Source organism: Bidens hawaiensis, unplaced genomic scaffold (genome assembly GCF_021521415.1).
Source record: "Bidens hawaiensis isolate Kalapana, Puna unplaced genomic scaffold, B.hawaiensis_p1.1 tig00046382_1, whole genome shotgun sequence".
Classification (NCBI taxonomy): Eukaryota; Viridiplantae; Streptophyta; class Magnoliopsida; order Asterales; family Asteraceae; genus Bidens; species Bidens hawaiensis.
This window is the reverse complement of record NW_027498289.1, coordinates 44243-66827: the sequence shown is the minus strand read 5'-3', so window position 1 is coordinate 66827 and position 22585 is coordinate 44243. Positions and strand designations below refer to the sequence as shown.

General features: G+C 34.6%; 1 protein-coding gene, 1 non-coding gene and 1 pseudogene across 3 annotated transcripts; all 3 read left to right on the top strand.

Annotated features, from left to right (window-relative positions):
* Nucleotides 1–7328: 7328 nt before the first annotated feature.
* On the top strand, nt 7329–10192 carry LOC143596433 (F-box/kelch-repeat protein SKIP4-like; annotated as a pseudogene). The gene is made up of 2 exons (XR_013146711.1): nt 7329–7886; nt 8951–10192. The product of XR_013146711.1 is annotated as an F-box/kelch-repeat protein SKIP4-like (transcript).
* A 261-nt stretch (nt 10193–10453) lies between these two features.
* LOC143596428 (serine/threonine-protein kinase VIK-like) lies at nt 10454–14573 on the top strand. The gene is made up of 11 exons (XM_077075214.1): nt 10454–10687; nt 11011–11127; nt 11251–11331; nt 11411–11505; nt 12203–12323; nt 12385–12464; nt 12572–12634; nt 13367–13479; nt 13558–13643; nt 14035–14153; nt 14356–14573. The coding sequence occupies exons 1-11, from the start codon at nt 10454–10456 to the stop codon at nt 14492–14494; spliced, it is 1248 nt and encodes a 415-aa protein (XP_076931329.1). The 3' UTR covers nt 14495–14573.
* Nucleotides 14574–22139: 7566 nt separating this feature from the next.
* On the top strand, nt 22140–22211 carry TRNAC-GCA (transfer RNA cysteine (anticodon GCA)). Its single transcript has one exon. It is a non-coding gene; the product is annotated as a tRNA-Cys (tRNA).
* The last annotated feature ends 374 nt before the right edge of the window (nt 22212–22585 follow it).

Genomic DNA, 22585 nt, shown 5'->3' with positions numbered 1-22585 from the left:
CCATAATCCAATAACCCTAACGTAGATTAATCCATAACGCAATAGATTAACGAATTTGGGATTTCTAGGGTTTGTTGATTTGGGGGTAAATCGTGTTGATTTGGGGGTAAATCTTATGTATGTTTATATACTTTGGGTTTCTGGTAATGACTCTCTGGATTGGGTAGAACAGATGGTTGTATACATGGGTATGGATTTGGTGGTCGCGGGTTCGAACCCGGCCACCCAATTTTTCAGATTATATTTTCTTATTAATTTTTTTATATATTAATTATCATAATTTAAGTTTAATAAATGATAAATTATATTAATTATTGGATAAACATTTTTTGACTAAAACCGACATCTTTGAGTTATGTTCTTGTCAAATCTCGTTCAAATGCTTTCGTTTACGTGTATATATATATATGATAAGTATGATACTAATAATAATAAATCATTGTTACTTTATTAAAACCCGACACCAATATTGGTGTTTTCTCGTCACTAAACGTCTTTATAAATTTGTTTATATTATATATATATATATATATATATATATATATATTATAAACGCATTAAGTAGATTTTCCTTAAAAGGTTTATACGAAATATTTATTTATATTATATTTATTATAATTATCTATTTATTTGTATTAGTATCTTATTTATTCAAATAATTAAAAGTATAACTCATTTTATATTTAATTAAATTATTTTATTTAATTTAGAATTTATTATTTCAAGCCTATCTTATTTTAATTAAATTATTTAAGTATTTAATTATATTTTATATCATGGGTAATTATTGGGGAATTTATCACTAATAAGACTATTAAAAACAATGACCGAAGAAATTAATCAATAAATATCTTAATCCCAATCATAACACAAATCACACCGAAATCTTAATTCAGTAAAAGGTGTTATATCTATTATAATTAATTCTTATTATTATTTAAATAGGAATCCTTGGCGGTATATCCCGAAGGATTTATCTTCCTCATCACCATCTTCATTTATATTTTCGTTCATCCGATCAGGTGAGTAATCACTCCCCTATTTTACTTGTTTTCAAATGTTTTGGGGACACTTGCGTACCGTTTATCATATTATTTATCTTATTATTTCTCAAATGCAAACTGTGATCTTTGTGCTGTGTATCAATTGAATGATTGCATGTTACTTGCTATTTGCTTACTTGCTTACTTGAATCGCATTCGGAGAGGTCCAACATAATCTCATTATAGTATGATCATACGACCGTCGTAGTGGCCGGAGCCCGATCGCATTGGCAATGATTTCACCGACACCTCATTTTTGGTAACCAATGCCCATTCGCATGACAACGGTTTAGCCCTTTCTTTATGGTTGATTGTTTATGTATGTGCTATGGTTTAATTGTTTATACTCACATATAACAGTTTTGCCTATTTTTATTCACTTATATCATTAGATATTATTACCAATTTTGTTTGTGTCAAAACTGGTGATCTACTCACTCAACATGTGTTGTTGACATATATATATATATATATATATATATATATATATATATATATATATATATATATATATATATATATATATTGTGTACGCATTTGCAGGTTATAGATTAGATTGCTATCGAACTGAAGCTCACGTAGAGATGACCTTAGGATGTTAAACATAAACAAGAATAGTTGGTTTTGTATTGTAATTTTCTATATTTTTGTTGTACTTAAATGTCCGTTGGCAATTAATAAATTAATTAGATATTGTCGCTTTACAATTGCATGATAGTACCTTGTGAGCTGTGGCAATCAGCTCATGCCCCGGCATTTCCGACGTAGGTTGGGGTGTGACAGTTGTAGAATGGGAGCTTTCACCAACTGTTCCTTCAAAACATCAAACGCTTGCAAACATTCATTAGTAAAATCAAAAGGTGCATCTTTTAACAATAAATTACATAAAGGTTCTGTGATCACACTAAAGCCTTTAATAAATCTTCTATAAAAACCCGCATGCCCCCAAAATGACCTTACCCCTTTAATGTTTTTAGGTGGTGGTAAAGATGATATTACCCGGACTTTTGCCTTATCCACTTCCATTCCCCTTTCCGAAGTCACGTGACCCAACACAATACCCTCTTGCACCATGAAGTGACTTTTCTCCCAACTTAGAACTAAATTTGTCTCAACACATCTTTTTAAAACTATTTCTAATTCATTGAGACAAGTTTCATAAGTTGGACCAAAAATTGAAAAGTCATCCATAAATACCTCAAGTGATTCCCGACCATATCCGAAAAAATACTCATCATACAATGTTGGAATGTGGCCGGGGAATTACACAATCCGAATGGCATTCGCTGAAAAGCAAAAGTGTCATACGGACAGGTGAAAGTGGTCTTGTGTTGGTCATCCGGGTGAATAGTAATTTGGTTATAACCCGAGTACCCGTCCAAAAAACAGTAATATTTTTGACCCGATAATTTTTCAATAATTTGGTCAATGAAAGGTAATGGAAAATGGTCTTTAGATGTAGCGGCATTTAATTTACGGTAATCAATGCAAACTCGCCACCCGGTGACCGGTCGGGTGGCGATTTGTTCACCGCTTTCATCTTTAATTACCTGTATACCTGCTTTTTTCGGTACCACCTGTGTAGGACTTACCCATGCGCTATCCGAGATGGGATAGATGATTCCCGCATCCAACCACTTTATTACCTCTTTCTTCACAACTTCTCTCAAATTGGGATTCAACCTTCTTTGAGTCTCTCGGGTTGGTTTTGCCTCCTCATTGGTGATGATTTTGCGCATAACTATAGATGGACTAATGCCTTATAAATCGGCAATTGTCCAACCTATGGCCGCTTTATTCTCCTTCAACATTATACATATGAAGGATGGTTATGTGAGGGGCGGGGAGTTGGGTTCCTTTAGAAAACCGTATTGGGCCTATTCTTTTATTTGATCAACCCCGGTGTTATATTGCTAAACGATCTGACTTAATAGTTTTCTATGTAATTGTTTTAGTATTTATCAGTTAGATATGTGAAGCATTGTGTTTATCATGCTAGTATGTAATGTTCAAGTATTATATTAGTTCATTGAAAAAAAAAAGTTTGTATTAGAGTTGCAGTGTTTATGTATGCATAGTTCAAAGTATTATTTATTGAGTGAAAAAAAAAGAGAAATAAAAAAAAGAGAAGTTAGTGATGTTTATAGTTGTTTTTTTTTATTGTTTACTTTGTTTGTAATAAGTCGGATCGGATCGCTTGAGCTACTTTCAATATTTCCTTCCATACCCTTACACTTGGCTCCATTACAACCCGTTTTAAGACCATCTTGATTTGTATTCATGTCAAATGCATTTACATAGGTGGAGATTTGATGATTGTACAAGCGTATGCGAGGAGAATTGATTAAATATGATATGTATGGATGATCACCAAGGAAAAGTTAATGTGTAAATGTGTGTTATGTATAGGTAAAAACCGAAAGCATGTTAGGTATGGTTAGAAATCTTCGGTTTAGATGGAACATCAAGTGAACTAGTGCAACCGATAAAATAAGGGAATAGGGTATGACTTGGGACCATAACTGACCGGAAGTGTGGTAAGATTGGTGGCTACAAGTTGAAAATAATAAATAGTTTGTGTTGAGATGTTGCTTGAGGGCAAGCAACGGGTAAGTGTGGGAATGTGACGGGTGGTCCATTGGACAACCCTTAAGTGATATAAGACTGTTAATAACCATGCATACAATCGGTTTATTTTGTGGAATTATTTGACTATAGTTACTCATATAATTGCAGGTAGGAGAATATAGAGGATGTAATTACGAGAACGTGGGCGAAAACGGTGAAGAAAACGGAGTTGAAACAAGAAAGATATGAAGAAAACAAGAAAATGAGAAAGAGCTCCACTGTGGGTCACGGTCTGGACCGTGGGCCACGGTCCAACTGATCAAAAGTGACAGTTTACACCGTACCGTGGCGTTCTGGGGGTCGTGGAGACCACCATGGGCCACGGTGGGAACCGTGGGCCACGGTGCGGAGCTGTAAATGCCGAAAATACTTGTTTTTATTCCGTTTTTGGGTGTCTTTTCATCTATCTAACACTTTAGAACGACCTAGGGGCGATTTTTGAGTCCAAGAACAACAGTTTGGTGATTCCAATTGTTGATTTAGTGTTTTTAATTCGTATGATTACTATAACCGAAGGGATGATGAACCGGATCATGCTCGGCTAATTTCTTTTATGTTCTCTCCCGAATTGTAAGGTTTTCAATTGGATATTTGTTAATTGTTTATGTTATTTGTGGGATAGTATTTTGATCTTATGATTATTTTCCTATGGTGATTGTGTGTTTGTTTTGTAATTGTTAGTATGGTATAAATTCGTGTTCTTGACTATCTGTTCTTGGTGCCATAGGCAATCGATATTTAGTAGAAGAGAATTAGGGTTATCAATACTAAACTAATTATTGAGTGACAACCTTGCGTTTTTATAATCCAAGTACTTAGTCCTCTTTTATCACATCCAAACGCATTTTCAAGAACTGTATTTGTGTAGTTCATCTCACAAGTAAATGTTAACTTTATCAACATTGGAAACCTGAAATCGGGAGAGAACATTGTTTCTTATATTGTTTAAAACTCGTTTATTGCTTTAGTTCTTTTTGTTAATCAAAACCAAACAACCAAAATACTTGAGTTTATTTTCTGCATTTAGTTTAATATAGATTAATTACAAAGCTACTTAGTAACATATTTTCCACAAACTCCCTATGTTCGATACCCGCTTACCGTTATCTAACTAGTTGTATTCGGTTTATTGTTTAGTGAGTCTTCGACCTCACGTCAGTTATCTACTTCCAAAAGATCCAAAGCAAAAATTGTTTTAAACGTTGCCTCAAGCGGTATAGCGTCTTTGTTAATTGAGGGAGGTAGAACCACTCACTCTAGATTTATAATTCCTATAAATCTAACTGAGGATTCTACCTGTTCAATAACAAAAAAATCCAGGTATTTGCAACTTAATGAAGCAAACTGATCTGATTATCTGGGACGAGGCTCCTATGATACATAAACATGCATTTGAAGCCTTGGATAGGAGTTTAAAAGATGTTTTAAAAGGTGTTAAACGTAACAGTTCTCAACATCCATTAAGGGGGAAAGTCATTGTTTTTAGGGGTGATTTTCGTCAAATCCTACCAGTCGTACAAAATGGATCACGTAGTGACATTGTTAATGCTTCACTCGGTTCGTCCCACATTTGGTCCAAGTGCAAAGTTCTTACGTCAAAGAAAAACATGAGGTTAACTGTCGGGTGTCCATCAGATTTGGTAGAGACCTCCAATTTGCAGATTGGTTGTTGGAACTTGGTGAAGGAAAACTTTGTGGTCACAATGATGGGAACTCCATTATAGACATACCAGATGATCTTTTGATCGGTGATTCATCCGATCCTCTTTCTGATCTTATTGATTTTGTATATCCAACATTATTGGATAAATTTAATGATATTTCATATTTTCAAGAAAGGGTCATACTTGCACCTTTAAATGAGGTTGTCGAAGACATTAATGACAGATTTTTAACTTTATTTCCGGAGAAGAAGTTGAATATCTAAGTTCTAATGGTATAGATAACTCGGATAGTGTTGGGCCTGGTTTCGATCCAGCATTACACTCACCAGATTTTCTAAATGGTTTAAAGATGTCTGATATGTCTAATCATAAATTGGTTCTAATAGTTGGTGTGTCAATAATGTTACTAAGGAATATTGATCAGAAAAATGGTTTATGCAACGGAACTCGATTACAGGTTATTCAATTGGGGAGGCGTTTTATCTAAGTAAAGGTTATTTCGGGTACTAACATTGGTCATCGCACTTATATAACTCGTAGTACTCTAACTCCTTCAGATAAGAAATTGCCATTCATATTGAAACGAAGACAGTTTCCGGTAGCGGTTTGTTTTGCAATGACCATTAACAAAAGTCAAGGCCAATCACTTGCAAGAGTTGGAATATATCTTCGAGCACTGGTGTTTACACATAGTCAACTATATGTAGCTTTATCCTGAGTGAAGAGTAGAGACGGTGTTAAAATGTTTATATTAGATAAAGAGGGTAAAGTTACAAATAAAACTACAAATGTGATTTATAAGGAACTATTTAGTTGTTTATGAAATTTTCATTTTGAACTTTTTATTATGTACCAAATAATTGTAAAACGAATGTTATTTAGTTGTTTATGAAATTATCATTTTGAATTTTTTATTATCTATATAATAATTGTATAATTAATGTTATTTTGGTTGAAAGTTATGTTTAATGAAGTTTTTATATCTGACAAGTATTATTAAAAACTATATATCATGTTATTGTCTCCTTGAGTATGATGTATAGTTATGTCTGCCGTTATGTTTTGCAATATGATATGACGTGTTGTTACACGATTTATATATTTCTACAATCTAACCTAGTATTACTAATATCCACTCACATGACATGGTAATAAGTATTAATGAATCTGAGCCCACAAGTTTAGGACAAGTTACAAAACAACCCTCATCTTCTTCATTTGTACGTGATCGGATCCAGACCCCAAACAAACCTATTCAACTTTCGAACAATCGATCTGAATCAAGTCAGTCAATGATTATCTGTTTGTAAGCTTTATTATTATTATATTAATAATTGGTGTTTAGGTACCTAATTTTGACACCATTACTATATTTAATTGATGTAGATTTTGAGCCCTAATTTCTCAATTTTTAGGTGCTTTTGTTTGCATGAGACTTGAATTCATCTCTAAATATTTTTCAATTTTATGATCTTATTATGTTATTCGAAAACAAATTGTGTTTTTAGGTCTAGACCGTTTGCCTGCCACTTTATTGTAATCGTTTTATAGTAAATTATATAAAATCCTATCATTAATTTATTCAATTGTATATAAATCTCTTACACTCTTCTGTGACCGAGCATATATCGGTTTGGTTATTCCACTCCACCGAAACCAAGAACCAAAAATCGGTTCAGTTAATTTGGTTATTTTCTGGTTTTTCGGTAACGTTAATAACCAAAACCAAACTTGGCCTAAAATTTTTGCTTAGAAATACTTGAAATGGAGGTATAAAAGTTTGAAGTATATGAAAATAGGAAAGGTTTGGTTAATTTCAGTTAACCGAGGGAGGTTTAAAAGTTAAAAATATATATATGATATTATAATGTGTTTGTATAGTTGTATGTATTTCTTTCATTTTCTGTATATGATGGCAAGTCTAGAATGAGATTTATAGTTTATTTCTTACATACGTCATCAAAACCCTGATAACCACTTGCTATAGTTTTAGTGTGTAAGGATGTGCGTAAGCTAGCAGCTGTTAGCATTCTATAACGCGCGTTCTTTAAATTTTTACAGGTTTGTATTTGCAACAATATGGAACTTACAGAAAGCGTGCAAGAGGGTTCAAGTCCAACTGTCATTACACAATCATCATTGATCAGCGGTCTTCCAGATGATATTGCTCTAACCTGCTTAGCAAAGATTCCTCGAAGATACCATTCTGTGTTTCAAGAAAGTGGCGGGATTTGGTTTGCAGTGAGGAGTGGTATTCGTATCGTCAAAAGCATAATTTAACTGAAACTTGGATTTATGCGTTACGTAAAGACAAATCGGAACAACTTTGTTGTTATGTGTTAGACCCGAATTTGCCCAAAAAGAGTTGGAAACGTGTCCCGGATCTTTCACCTCGTTGTTTGAAACGAAAAGGTGTCGGTTTTGAAGTTTTGGGGAAAAATATTTACTTTTTGGGTGGATGTGGCTGGGTTGAAGATGCTACTGATGAAGTTTATTGTTATGATGTTAGTAAGAATGCATGGAGTGAAGATTCTCCTTTGTCAACTGCAAGGTAATAATTCGCAGTTTTTAGTTATTGCCTTGTTATGTAATAAACTGTAAGATGGCCAAAGTCTGTTTAGAATACAAATAAGTTGGGGTGGCATTTTTGACAGGACACAAAAGTAATCAGGTTTTGGGTTGTCATATTTAAGTCGGAGAATGATTATAGATCGATTTCGGTTAAGTCGGTTATGGTTAATCGTTTTTACATGTTGTTTCGGTTCTGTTATGAGTTGATTAACCGTGAACCAGATTTGATCTCGAAATGTTTGGGCCTGACTAAAATGGCTTAAAATAATGTAATTGGCCCAAAAAGTTCAGCTATGAAAATCTGTAACCACTTAATAAATTGTTATACACACTTGGCCTTGAATAAATTGAGTTTACCATTTGAAAAGAAAATAATAATAACCTATAACATTAAAAGTGGGTTGGCTTCGTAAACCACAAATTTACTGAAACTTGGTTTGGGTTGGTTTTGTCGGTTATGTAAGCATTGATAACCAAAATGACTCGCTAACTTTGGTTTTCAAAAACATGTCAAACTGACCCATCATTTCTTGGTTAGGTTCTAGACTTCTAGTGCATCGGTTCTGTTTCATTGGTCATTCAGTTATAGGTTGGTAATTAGGTTTTATGCATACCCGTTAAGCCATTTTAATAGATGGGTTGTGTAACTTGTGTTTAAACTTTAAACAAGTAGTGTTTGTGTTGACCTGTTTAACCCGTTAGTCAACTCGCCAACCTGTTGGTCGACCCACCAACCCGTTTAACCCATTTACAACTGACCAACCCGAATTACACATTTACTACTTGATTACTATCCGTCAATCCTTTTACACATTTACTGTTTGATTACTATCCGTCAATCCATTTGGTTCATTCAGATAAAGAGTTAAATGTACCCGGGTCTCGGGTTGAGGTTAATGTCATTGACACAAATAAACATATGGGTCGTGTTCGGGTTTAACAATTTAACCCCAAACCCTTGAACCCGACATGATTGCACCCATAAGGGGTAATGAGGTCATATTACTATACCCTTTGATAATCGGTTTTCCCATTTTTATCCAGGTGTTATTTTGCTTGTGAAGCAATTGACGGTAAAATGTATGCAATTGGCGGGTTAGGATCCAAATCAAGCGACCCACATTCATGGGACACATTTGATTCCACCACAAACACGTGGACATCTCATACTGACCCAAACATCGTTCCCGAGATTCAAGATTCTCTAGTAATAGACGGAAAAATCTACATCCGATGTGGCCTTTCGGCTGTATCTAGTCATGTTTATGCAGTCGTGTACGACCCGCTAAACGGGACATGGCAGCATGCAGATGCTGACATGGTGGCGGGGCCCAGGTATTGTAGTGGACGACACACTTTATGTGTTGGATCAGAGTTCGGGAACAAGAGTGATGATGTGGCGGAAGGAGAGTCGGTAAGAAGATGTTTGTTGTTGGAAAGGGGCTGAGTACAGTGGTGTTTGATGTTGATAAGGCTGCAAGTATTGATGGCATGTTGGTTACTACTTCTGTGCCAAAATTGGCTTCTGATGATGATGTAATTAGTTGCAAGTGTGTTTCTCCTTGTGTTTTATTAGACTTGGAACTTGTTTAATAAGATGTTATATTGTTTTATATATTATAAGAACATATGGAATCTGAATCTCTCTCTCTTAGTTTTAACCAAGTTATAGTGTTCATTTAACATGCTATTTAAAATTGATTTAATTTCTTGGTACCTCAGCAGCATTTCTTTGTTTTTATTTGTTTCTCTACCTTAATTCCATCGGCAATATTATTCCATGAGTTTATAAAGCTTCAAATGTACAGTGTTTCCTCTCATCCTTCAAGAACAGAGGACTTTACCTCATCCTCCATCATCATCTTCCATGGTCAGTTTTACTTTGTAATACCATTGAACTTATGATTCGTGCGTTCTTGGTGAAAACGAGTCGGACCTGCTTAATTTAAGAGAATTTGAGATCGTGATCGAATTTTTTTTCAGCTCTATATCTAAAGCTCAAGCTCAAGTTCAACTCTTGAGTAATTTCACAATCTCAATCTTGGCTTATCTATTATTCAATTATTTTTATCAACACAGTATTTTTATATGTATATTTACAATCATGATTTTGTATAAACATATATTATTTAGTTTTTCAATCAAAATGATACATACAAATATAGTAATTGCTATGTAATTATGTATTATGTTATACTATATTAATAATATATTCATTTAGACTTGCGAGCCTAACCAAGCTCGGTTCATAAAGCTCATGCTCATGCTCATGCTCGTGTATATGACTAGTTTCAGTTTAGGCTTTAGCTCTGGTCGAATCTAGCTTTTAAATAGCAGATCTCGAGTAACTCATAAGCGACTCGTTTCATCTACAACAGAAACAATATTACATGGCTTGTTTTTTATGCATTTCACACTACTTGTTTTACACTACATCTTACTTCATGTCTTACTCTTTAATCCTATTTGTAACTTGTTTGACCAACCAAAAGTCATGTCATGTCTCTACTTTTGCATATTTATGATTAAATTTTATGGTGGCAGCAAATGCAAGTGCAGAAAACCGACTCAGATGGCACGTTCCGCCTTCTGTACAGCTCGGGCAAAGGCAACAGAAGTGGGATTTTGCAAGAGCTTGGTAACGGTGTAGACCCAAATGTAAGAGATTATGACAAAAGAACAGCACTTCACTTAGCTGCTTGTGAAGGCTTTACGGAAATTGTTCTTTTACTTCTTGAAAAAGGCGCGGATGTCAACTCCACCGATCGTTGGAGTCGTACCGTACGTTTTCCTTTAAACGAAACATCCCCTAAATATAAAATTTATTTTCCAACACGACCCGAAAGCAAACAAGTTTTGGGTTGGCAAATATAACCCGTTTAGTTAAAAGGTCGACCCACTAACCTGTTTTTGACTTGTTTAACCCGAGCAAAATTTTCCAATTAATACATTTACAACTTGATTATTACCTGCCAACCCTTTTGACATGTTTAGATAAATGGGCTAAACGAGCCGTGTTCGGGTTACACTATTTTAAGTGTATGTGGGTTAGGATTGATGTTGTGACGCAAATAAACGGGTTGTGTTCGGGATGAACAACACAGCCCGACATGATTGACACCCAAGTTTTGTTTTGTTATTTGCAACCACTTTCGGATGCACGTAGCTTAGGTTACTCGGAAATTTGCAAAATCCTTGAGGCACACGGAGGAATTGATCCGGTAACACATTTCCTTAAACATTATGTTTGATGAAATATTACTAGTTATAAAGTTTTTTATATCATAGTTTGTAGTTCAAGATTTATTCTTTAACCTCAAAAGTCAAACTGTATCTTTCTATAGGCTGCACTTGACTCTCAGACTCCATGTTATCAGATTCATTATTCTGAACTTCACCTTCAAGCAGCGGTTCTCATCGGCGAAGTAGTTATTTTATTTATTTTTTAAAAAGAAATTAAAATTGGAAATGAGTTGCATATTTAACAAAACTTGATGATAGCAGGGTGCATATGGTGAAGTTTATAAAGTAAAATGGCGCGGTACAGAAGTCGCTGCAAAGACCATCCGGTCATCACTTGCATCAAATGAGAAAGTGAGGTGAGCTTTGACCAATAAAATTCAAGTCTAGGGGTGCAATTATGTTGGGCTGGCAGGCTGAATCTACGAACCCGAACACTAGTCATATATTAATTCATGTTAAATCACTAAAGCACATGACCCGTGTAACCCATTTATCTAAACGAGCGAAACAGGCTGGCAGTTGTACATGTAAATGGTGTAAGCAAGTCATAAACGGGTTGGTGGGTAACGGGTGATTATAATTTGGTTAAAAAGGTTGACCTTTTTAGTTTTATTTTTAAACGGGTTGACACGTCGACTTGTTTACTCAACGGGTTAAACACGTCAACCCAAACACAACCTGTGTAACCCAATTATCTATTCAAGTATTTGGCTGTTGTATATGGGTTGTAATCAAGATGCAAACGGGTTAAAGAGTTGGCGGGTTGACCTTTATTTTTATTTTAAACGTGTTGATGGGTTGGCCTGTTTACTTAATGCGTTAAACATGTCAACCTAAACACAACATGTTTATCAAGCGGGTTATAAATGATAACTCACAACCTGATTATTTCGTGTTGGATCATGTTGTGTTTCGGAACATGTCAGGAATGACCACCCTTAGGTCAAACTTAGTACTTTCCAATGAGTAACATCTTTGACATCTGAAAGTCAAACTTGAACTCATTGATACTCATTTAGCTATTTAAACTCATGTATTAAAATATGTTCACAGGCAAAGTTTTCTGAAGGAACTTACAGTATGGCAAAAGTTGCGCCACCCGAACATTGTGCAGTTTCTTGGTGTCTCGAACTACCCAGACCGCCTGATTTTCCTGAGCGAATATTTAAAAAATGTTGGTTTGTTTTCGGGTTCTTTTCTTTTAGTCTGTACTTATAATTTAGGATATTTTTTAGGGAAGTTTGCATGATATTTTAAGTAAGAAAGGAAGGCTTGACACATTGACTGCGGTTTCTTATGCTTTGGATATTGCAAGGTATATCATTTCTCACCTTTTTTAATAGTTATTTCACTTTGGGTCTTGGTTTTAAATTGATTTTTTTTTTTTTTTGAGTTTCAATGGTTTTTTTTCCTGATCTGCAGGGGCATGAATTATCTTCATAACCATAAACCTCATGCTATAATTCACAGGGCTTTGACCCAAAGGTATGCATTCAAACATTCTTTGTTTAGGAGTCAAACCTGACACTAACCTGAAAACCTTACATGAACACAACACGCGTATTTGCAGGCAAACATGACAACCAGTTTAACCTGAAAAACATGTTATTTTCTTCTTTAAGCATATTGATATTTACGAAAAAAAATATAAATATGTATAAAGCAATTACATTTTAGCTATAAAAACCAGATTCTCATTTCTCTTTTATCTTTTAAATTTGGTACAAAATACTTGGTTTAAGTTATGATAGAAAACACTCGCTTGAAACCAGCTCGTTAAACGAGCTGAGCCCGAGCCAAAGTAAGCTCAACTCGTTGGCTCGCTCGTTGCCTCATTTAAATTAAAGCCCAAATTTTAATATATATAATTTATAACCCAAATATTAATGTATATATATCATAAATTTTGTAGTTTATTAATTAGGCATTATAGGTATGTTATAATAACAATTTTTTTTTTCTTTTTCTATAACATCAATATGTGAAAAAACACACACATATATATATACAATCTTACTTTTTTTTAAAACTATACGAGCCACAATCCGAGCACAAGCCCAACCTGGCCCGGTTCGTTTACAACCCTGATTTCGTTTCAGGTTCGTGTGGTGGCATAAATTCACACGTCTATGTAGTTCACACTTAATTTTTTGATGTTATAATTTTATGATACTTTTTGAGTTAATAAACTTTTCTTTTCCGCAAAAAACCTTTCAGGCATGTATTGCAAGATGAATCCGGTCACCTCAAAGTTACAAACTTTCGCTTAAGCAAATCTGCACATGAGAAAGATGTTACTGGCTATAAAATGACAGGAGGCACTAGTTCATGTACTAAATCTGTCACTTTATCATAATAGTCATAAACATTGATTTTTAAAGATCACATGTTTTGTGTGTTTCTTTCAGATCGATACATGGCTCCTGAAGTTTATCGTCGGGAATCTTATGGCAAAAGTGTTGATGTTTACGCATTTGCTTTCATTGTTCACGATGTAAGACATACTCAGTGAGTCAGTTCATAACAAAAGATGCATAGTTTGACCTTGTTGGTCAAATTAGTCAATCTTATAATGCAAACTTGTTGATCAAATTGACTTTTGTGTTTTGCTTCAAGAGTCAAAGTATGCGTAGAAAAGAGATGTGCTATTGACTTTTGTGGTCAAAATTGGCCAATTTTAGAACTCAAATTCGAAGCAACTCTTATTAAATCGGGAAAAAGGATCTTGGTAAAACTATATTAAAGGTCAAACTAAATTATGCAGCCCGTTTCTTTTTCTTAGTTTGACTTTAAAGGTCAAAGCATGCAAAGACTATAAAACTTTTATGATCATTTGATCTTCTTAATCTCCATTGTTTCCATATTATATCTAGATGTGGCTTTAGATGTTTCAGGGTGGACCATCTAATAGAGAGGAAGCACCCGAACAAGTAGCGGACAGACGGGCATACGAGGACTCAAGGCCGCCTTTATCTTGTTATTTATACCCTGAACACGTGAGGATGTAAGTTACTTAAATGTGCTCAATTTGTTTCATTAATGTAAAAAAAAAACTATTGCACAAGATTTGACAACTAGACTAAACATCCATAATAATTGTTATGAATAGAAAGATTTTGGCATTAATGCTTTAGAAAAGTCAACAAGAAGGTCAAATTTGTATGTTTGACTTAAAAATTCAAAGTGTACATGTTTCTACTTTACAGGTTGCTAAAAAGATGTTGGCACCGGAATCCTGATGCGAGACCAATGTTTGAAGAGATCATAACAGAACTCGAGATCGTTTTGGAGAATGAACGAAGAAAGTTGACCGTTGGATCATTCCATCCATGTGGAATCTTTTGAGGTGCATGCTTTGGTCATCTATGTGTGTGTCAGTATATATATATACATACATTTGTATACATATGGTATGTTTGGTAAACTCTGCATATAGGACTATGATGTAAGATTTTGATACAAAAATCTTATGTATTACTCTTGTTACAATAAATGAACTATCTCTAATCAAAACTCACTAAAAAAAGAGTCAAAATTTATACTGGAATTGGTGTGTAAATTTGGTGGGTTTGGCCTTAAAAGTCAAACTGCACTCAATTCTTTTTTCGATAAGAGATGAGAGGCGGTATAAAACGAGTCACATACATCAACTTTCTATTTCTGAATTGTAAATTTGTAATCAGGACAGGATCACATTCAATTGTTTCTATAATTGGATACAGTTGACTTTTGAGGTCAAATTCAAGACTTTGGAATGGGGAACTAACCAATGTGGTTTGCTTTGATGACTCCAAATTCAATATTTTGAGACTTTGAGATAGAATAACTTTGTTTATAAGTTATAACAATATCTCTTGCTTTACTCTTGTTTGGTACTTGTTCTCGTTTATCTTCGCAACCTACAAAATATAAAAATAACTAAAAGTAGTGTGTTATAAGCATACGATCAGGGGCGCAACCCCGCCTTTTTTTTTGTGCTCAGTAGTGTAAATTACACGTTTTTGTATGAAAATTTTTATACATATTGTACTAGTCCATTCTAACAAAGTATTAACTTGGACAAAAGTGATTATTTAGTTTTACTCCTCAACAATATCTCTTCCTATTAAGAACAAATACATTATAAACATGCATTATATGCTACTAGTGCTGCATTGTATTGTTAATATCGATGGGTTGCTAACTAATAAGGTGAAAAACACTCCTGTAAACTATCAACTAAGCAAAAACTTTGTCCTGTTATATACCAAATATTGTTATATGTGATTGTCAAGTAGGGGCGGCATCAGGTCGTAACAATTTTCAGGCACGGTCATCCTCCAACATAATACGTGGTCGGTGGTCACTTGAATATGCACTCCACGTCACATTCTCCCTATATGTGTTTAACATGTCTTAATGTTACAACCTTACACTAGCTGAACTCGTATACGTATTAAATTTTATCAAATAGTTAGGGGTGTCAATTGTGTCGGGTTAGCGGGTGCAACCCGAACCCGACTCATATTTTGGTTGGCCCGAAAACGACCCATTTACTAAAACAATAACAAAAGATTTTTTGGAAATAAAATGGATACAATATAGAGTTGTAAAGAAAATGAGTAATATAACTTTTTATTTTTATAAATAATTAATAACATGAGATCTGATTGGAAACTGTAAGAGTGTGTTAGGAAAACAGAGAATAAAAACAAAAAAAATATTATAATTTACTTAAATTGGTTAACAGGTCAACTCGTTTTGATATGGGTCAAACTAAACCTGGCCTTTTATTTAAACGGGTCAGGTTAGTCACCCCCAAACCCAATCCGTATTTTAAACGGGTTGCGTTAGTCAATCAAAAACCTGTGTTTTTTGTGTCGGATTCGGGTTGTGTTTCGGGCCATGTTGCCGCCCCTTGTTACCATTATAGGTCGTTAACTACACACATTTCGTTTTCAAAAAAGTGTAATTTGAGAAATAGAAACCGCAAATCCTGTTCTTGGTTTTTATGCTCTTTCAGTTTAGTTACATTACGGTTTATACTTTATAGCCTAAAGCTGGATTCGGCAGCAACTGTTGACACGACCCGAACCCGATGCAAAAAAAAAAAGAAAAAGGTTTTGAGTCGACCAACTACCCATTTAAAAAACGGGTCGGGTTCAAGATCGTGTTAACCCGTATAAATATGGGTTGACCTGTTAACCCGTTTACGTATTGAAAAAAAAACTTTTGTAATTATATTTCTATTTATGTTAACCGTTAGCAGTCAAGCACCTCTTAAATTTTAAGAGGTATAACTTTGATTGCCTATTGTACTAGCCATCATGCATGTCTTAGGGAAGTTAAGAGCGTATTTTTGTCTTTCATTCATCACCAATCCACGACTCTTTAAATTGTAGTTACATCTTTTACCCTTCAACTATACTACAGTTTTGAAAATATATCTAATATTAACCATTCCACCCCCTTTAGTTTAACCGCATGTTCCTCCATTTTGTTTTCTTTTTGTTTTTCTTTTATATCTTTTAATACATTAAGTTTTTATAAATTTTGAACATACCATTGCGACATGTTTATTTTTGTCTACGTTTCGATGTAAATTTTATTAAGTATGGACATGAGGCTAATAATGTACAAGTCATTATTGCATCAATGTAAAACTCTATTAATATAAATATCTTTTCTGATTAAGTTCAAAGTTTCAAAGTGCCCCTTCAATTTTACACTATTTACTTATGTACAATCCAACTCAAATCAAAAATAAATACATATTTACATTTACCATGCATGCCCACTCTCCTGCTCCTCCTATTTTCATGCTACCCATCTTCTTCTTAAATTTAGTATACAAAATTTAACTTTGAAATCAAGAATAATCTTCTCAGGCTACGTCTTCATGTTAATCTTCATCTTGTCAATTTGAGAAAAATCAAACACACAAATATCCATTTTAGGACTATTCAATTTGACGGTTTAAACCAGTTTTATGCTTTCTTTTCCAAGATAGTTTGTGTTAAATTTTTTAAGTGGTAAGTGTTAAACATTTCCCATGTATTTTTAGTTGTTCAACTAAATAGGTTATAATAATTTATGCTTGACAGAGATGATGATAATGTGGCAGGAAAAAGTATATATGTCTTAATTTTGTCTGTAATAAGACATTTCTTTTTTCACCTAGAAAGCTTGAATCAAATTGAGTTTAAACAAGTTCAAACTTATATAAACTTGTTTGATAGACAAGCCCGTACTCGAGCTTCATTTATGGAGTTGTCTCGCAAACCTAAACAAATATGCTATTTAGTATTTTTGTTTAATATATTAAATTTTTATTTATATTAAATTATTTATGTATGAATTTATGATAGAATAAATAAAATATATTATGTCATATATAAATTTTATTATTAGAATATTAATGAACTAATAAAAATGAATATAAATTAATTAATAAATGATACATACAAGCTCAAGCTTAAAAACTAATCTTGATCCTAGCTCAAACACTAATCGCGAGTCGGGCTCGAGCTTTATAAATATAGCTCGTTTTGAGGTGAGACCGAGCTTCAGCCCTTGTAAGTTCTCAAGCTTAAAAACTAATCTTGAGCCGAGTTCAAACACTAATCACGAGTCGGGCTCGAGCTTTATAAAGATAGCTCATTTTGAGATGAGATCGAGCTTGAGCTCTTGTAACTTGAATGAACATTGAGCTCTTGTAAATTAATTGAGCCGAACTCGAGCATATAAAACTAATATCTATAATGATTTTTATTTTATAATCATTTTGGTTTTCAATACCCAATTTATATGTGTTTATTCGAATTCAAACATCTAATTTTTAAGTATAATTTGATTCGATGGCTTCCTTTTCGGTGTTATTGATAAGTCCTTTTCGATCCAATATATGTTAAATTAGTGACACGCGTGTTATTGCTAGCTTGTATAGTATGAAAAGTTGGAGATGATAGATCATAGATTAACAATTTTGTCTATGGGTAGTGGTTTATACCAGATAGCGGGAACATGGCTTTCGTTACAAAGGTATTATAATATATACTAGCAATTTTATTGATACGTGACATTCAATTATAACATTTTAATATAATTCTATGAATGTTTAAAATTTAAATAACGTTTACTTAATAAGATTTATATATTTTTTGTATCAAAATTTAGTGGCATTAAAGTCAAAGATTTGATGTCGCCACTAGAATAGTTAGTATACCTTGATTCAAGTTATAAGTATACAAGATACACATGCGTTTATGGTTATATGTTAACCGTTATATTTTGAATGCTTAGATTATTTGGACATTAAATAGTTTTAAGGACAGATATAAGGTTCTCATCCGTCTTTTTTGTTTTGTATATTTGAAATTTGTAAAGTGTGTGCGTAATTGAAGAAATTTAATTGAGCATACAGAAATTAGATTGTAAGTTTATCAGCAAATATGTATGTTTACATTTATTAATTTGAAGGCTAGACTTCTTTTATATGGTCTTAAATATAGAAAAGCTCTGACAAAATAAACGTCGACTATCATACTATATGGTATACTGCGAGAGGATTGATAAAGTAACAAGAAATAAGTATCGGTTGTAAGTTTTCGGCGCCGCCGCATCACGCGGGTTTGCTACTAGTTTTTTATTATACTTGAAATTTCCAATACATTTTCATGTTTTATAATAATTTAAAAAAATATATATATTCATATTAGTATATTACTCATATTAGTCTACCGACACCAAATTATATCAATTTTGTTTTTAATTATTTATATGAAAAATGAGTTACATGGGTCGTGTTCAGGTCGACCCGAGTTTATGTGTGTGCGGGTTAAGTCCGAAATCCTTGACACGAATAATAATGCGGGGCAGGTTCTGGTTGCACATATTAACCCGCCAACCCATAACCTGACACGATTGGCACCCCTAGTATTTGCACAAAATTATTTGAAACTTTGTCAAACTAGAGGTATATATAATTGTTACTCATTTGTTTAGTGAAGTAAGTTTATAACAATTAACTAAATTTTGAATTTGAAGTTGCTCATTAGTCATTACACAATAAATATGTATGTAAAGATTACAAATTTTATATCATTTTCAATCAATTAATCAATCAAGCCCTGTATATTCCACCGCATAGCACGCTATCGGTAGGGTCAGGGGAGGGTGGGATGTAGGCAAGTCTTTCCTCTATCCGAGAGAATAGAGAGGCTGCTTCCAGAAAGACCCCCGGCTCATAAAGCTACATACAGGTAATCATAGTAAACATACATCCTACAAGCAAAAGACACTTAGCAATACATAGATAACAAACTACCAAAAAAGCAAGGAATCTGTAACCTACTAAGAAAAGGGCATAAGAAACAAAAAGCAGCATCAAAACAAAAAAATATTCATAAACAACAAGGATCAAGACTAGCCAACTAGACCCTAAATAGAAAGCTAATAGAAAGCTAAGCTAACTAGGTGTCTTCCCCTAGAAGTCGCTAACCTTAATCCTACGTCTCCACGAATCTCTATCCTGGACCATGTCCTCAGAGAGGTGTAACTCTGTCAAGTCATGTCTAATTCTCTCATCCCAAGTCAATTTAGGTCTGCCTCTACTCCTCTTTCCTTCCACAATGAAGGCTTCCACTACTCTAACTGGCGCTGTTGTCGGTCTCCTCTTCACATGCCTAAACCATCTCAATCTCCCTTCCTTTATTTTCTCTGATATGCTAACTATTCCTAATCTTTCCCTAAAGACCTCATTTCTAATCGTATCTAATCTAGTATGTCCGCACATCCACCTCAGCATCCTCATCTCTGCCACCTCCATCCTGCGCTCCTGTGTCTTCTTGATGGCCCAACAGTCTGTTCCATACAACATTGCAGGTCTAACTGCGAGTCTATAGAATTTCCCCTTTAATTTAGATGGGAACCGCTTGTCGCACAAAACCCCAGTGGCTGCTTTCCACCTACACCATCCAGCTTGTATGCGGTGGGTTATGTCAGTGTCTATCTCTCCATTGCTTTGGACAAACGATCCTAGATATTTAAACTTCGTTATCTGCGGAACCACCTGGTCCTCGATAGTGATCTGGGTGTCCTCGCTATCACCAACACCACTGAAGTCACAACAAAGGTACTCTGTCTTAGAGCGACTAATTCTTAAACCTTTATCCTCTAAAGCTACACGCCACTCCTCTAGCCTTTCGTTCAAGCGTTGTTTAGTCTCAGCCACTAACACAATATCATCCGCAAAGAGCATGCACCATGGGACAGGCTCCTGAATCGACTTGGACAGCTCATCCATGACTACCGTGAAAAGAAACGGGCTTAACGCCGATCCTTGGTGGAGTCCCATCTCCACCGGGAAAAAATCAGTATCTCCTACCGGCGCACGAACACTAGCACGAACACTAGCTTTAGTCCTGTCATACATATCTTTAATTAAGTCTATATACTTTCCAGGTAACCCTCTACCTTCTAAACTATCCCAAATTAGTCTGCGTGGCACACTGTCATAAGCTTTTTCAAGGTCGATGAATACCATATGTAGGTCCCTCTTTTTCTCCCTATACTTCTCCATTAATCTTCTCAATATGTGTATCGCTTCCGTGGTTAACCGTCCTGGCATGAAACCAAATTGGTTAATCATAACCTGCGTTTGTCTCCTAATTCGGGTCTCAATTACTCTCTCCCATAATTTCATAGTATGACCTAACAACTTAATTCCTCTGTAATTTCCACAGCACTGTGCGTCTCCCTTGTTCTTGTATAGGGGAACTACTACACTACTCCTCCACTGGTTTGGCATTTTTCCATTCTTGAAAATAAGGTTGAATAGAGTAGTGAGCCACTGAACTCCTTCATCCCCTAAACACTTCCAAGCCTCAATCGGTATGTTGCCTAGACCAACCGCCTTAGCCCTTCCCATCTTCCTCGGTGCTATCCTCACCTCTCCCTGTGTGATACCTCTACAGTAGGAGTTATTCCTTTGTTGTCTCTGCGCAACTGGGTTGTCTGTTTCTCGTTGGTCGGTCTGTCTGCCATTAAAAAGACTGTTAAAATAATTTTGCCATCTTTGTTTAATGTCTTGTTTCTTGATTAGGACATGCCCATCCTCTCCCTTTATATATTTCACAACTCCTAGGTCCTGTCTTCTATAGTTAAGTTCTTTGAATAAAATGATTGAAAAGGTGGATCATTTATACATACTTTTGAAAATATAGTTTGGGTCATGTTCGACCAGTATAACCCTTTTGACCCTTTTCCTTCATGGCTAATTTTTTTCGTATCGTATCTGTTTAGACCCGTTAGAGGGAAGTAAAAACTATGACTTCAGTCGACTCGTTCATAATTAAACAGATAAAAAAACGAGCCTCGTTTTTTAGTTTTGTTAACCTTTCGCTCGTTGAATTATATTTTTCAGAATGAAGGTTTTAATGAAGCTATATGAACGGATAACATCCGAAGCAAACACTATGGAGAAATGTAAAAACATCATAGCCGACAACGTTCATGATCAGCAATGTAGCATACGGTGGTGGATTTTATTTAGACATGTTACTTGTTGTTAGTGTATTGTTGAATGTGCGGTTTGTTGTTGAATGTGAAATAATTTGTGTTCATGGGTTGCCAAGTTGAGCCCGAACATAACGTGACTTTGTAGATCGTGTCAGACAAACAAACTTGATGGGACTGACATATTCATTGGTTGACAAAAACGCGAATTGTACCCCATAAGTTATGTATGTGTGAAACCAATTTCTAAAATACTTGCTAAGCCTTATTCTGTGATATTGCCTGCATTGATGGTTGTACATTTTAAAAAGTGGTGAGACTTTTCATGCATTGATGGTTTGTACTCTAGTATGTGTGAATACTATTGCCTTATTGTATGTCCTGTTGGGCTGTCATGTAATCTTTGCAACAAGTGCATGCATTGTTTTGTTGAATCTTTTTGAAAGTTGTTATGTAAAAGTAATAAATTATTTAATACGGGGGTACACACAACAAGGGGTCCATAGCTCAGTGGTAGAGCAATTGACTGCAGATCAATAGGTCACCGGTTCGAACCCGGTTGGGCCCTTTATTATTCTTTTTTTTTTGTTATTTTTATTATTTGTTTTTTTTTTTATTGGATGGAGAAATTTTATTAGAACACAGGAACCTAACAATAAGCCAGGCAACCCAATAACCACAAAGCAATATGCTTACAAGTTCAAAAACATTAAAAGTGCACTATTGCTCCCAATCAATACTTATCTTTACTCAACTCGAGTTAACTCACAGAAAACAGAGAGCCTTCACGTCTTCTACTATCTGAGTCGAGATTGCAATGTCGTTGAAACCTTGTTATTCCTTCCCTTCCGTATACATATACTCCTTGTTTTGCAAAAAATGGCTTTAATTAGCTTCTTTTGAGTGTCACTAAGGTTGTCAATAGCGAGGCATTCCATTATG

What these genes read in the sequence shown, in the direction of transcription:
- LOC143596428 (XM_077075214.1), top strand. Translation starts at nt 10,454, where the DNA reads ATGCAAGTGCAGAAAACCGACTCAGATGGCACGTTCCGCCTTCTGTAC. An exon ending in CACACGGAGGAATTGATCCG is followed by an intron (nt 11,128 to 11,250) that starts GTAACACATTTC and finishes ATCTTTCTATAG; the next exon opens with GCTGCACTTGACTCTCAGAC. An exon ending in GACAGGAGGCACTAGTTCAT is followed by an intron (nt 13,480 to 13,557) that starts GTACTAAATCTG and finishes TGTTTCTTTCAG; the next exon opens with ATCGATACATGGCTCCTGAA.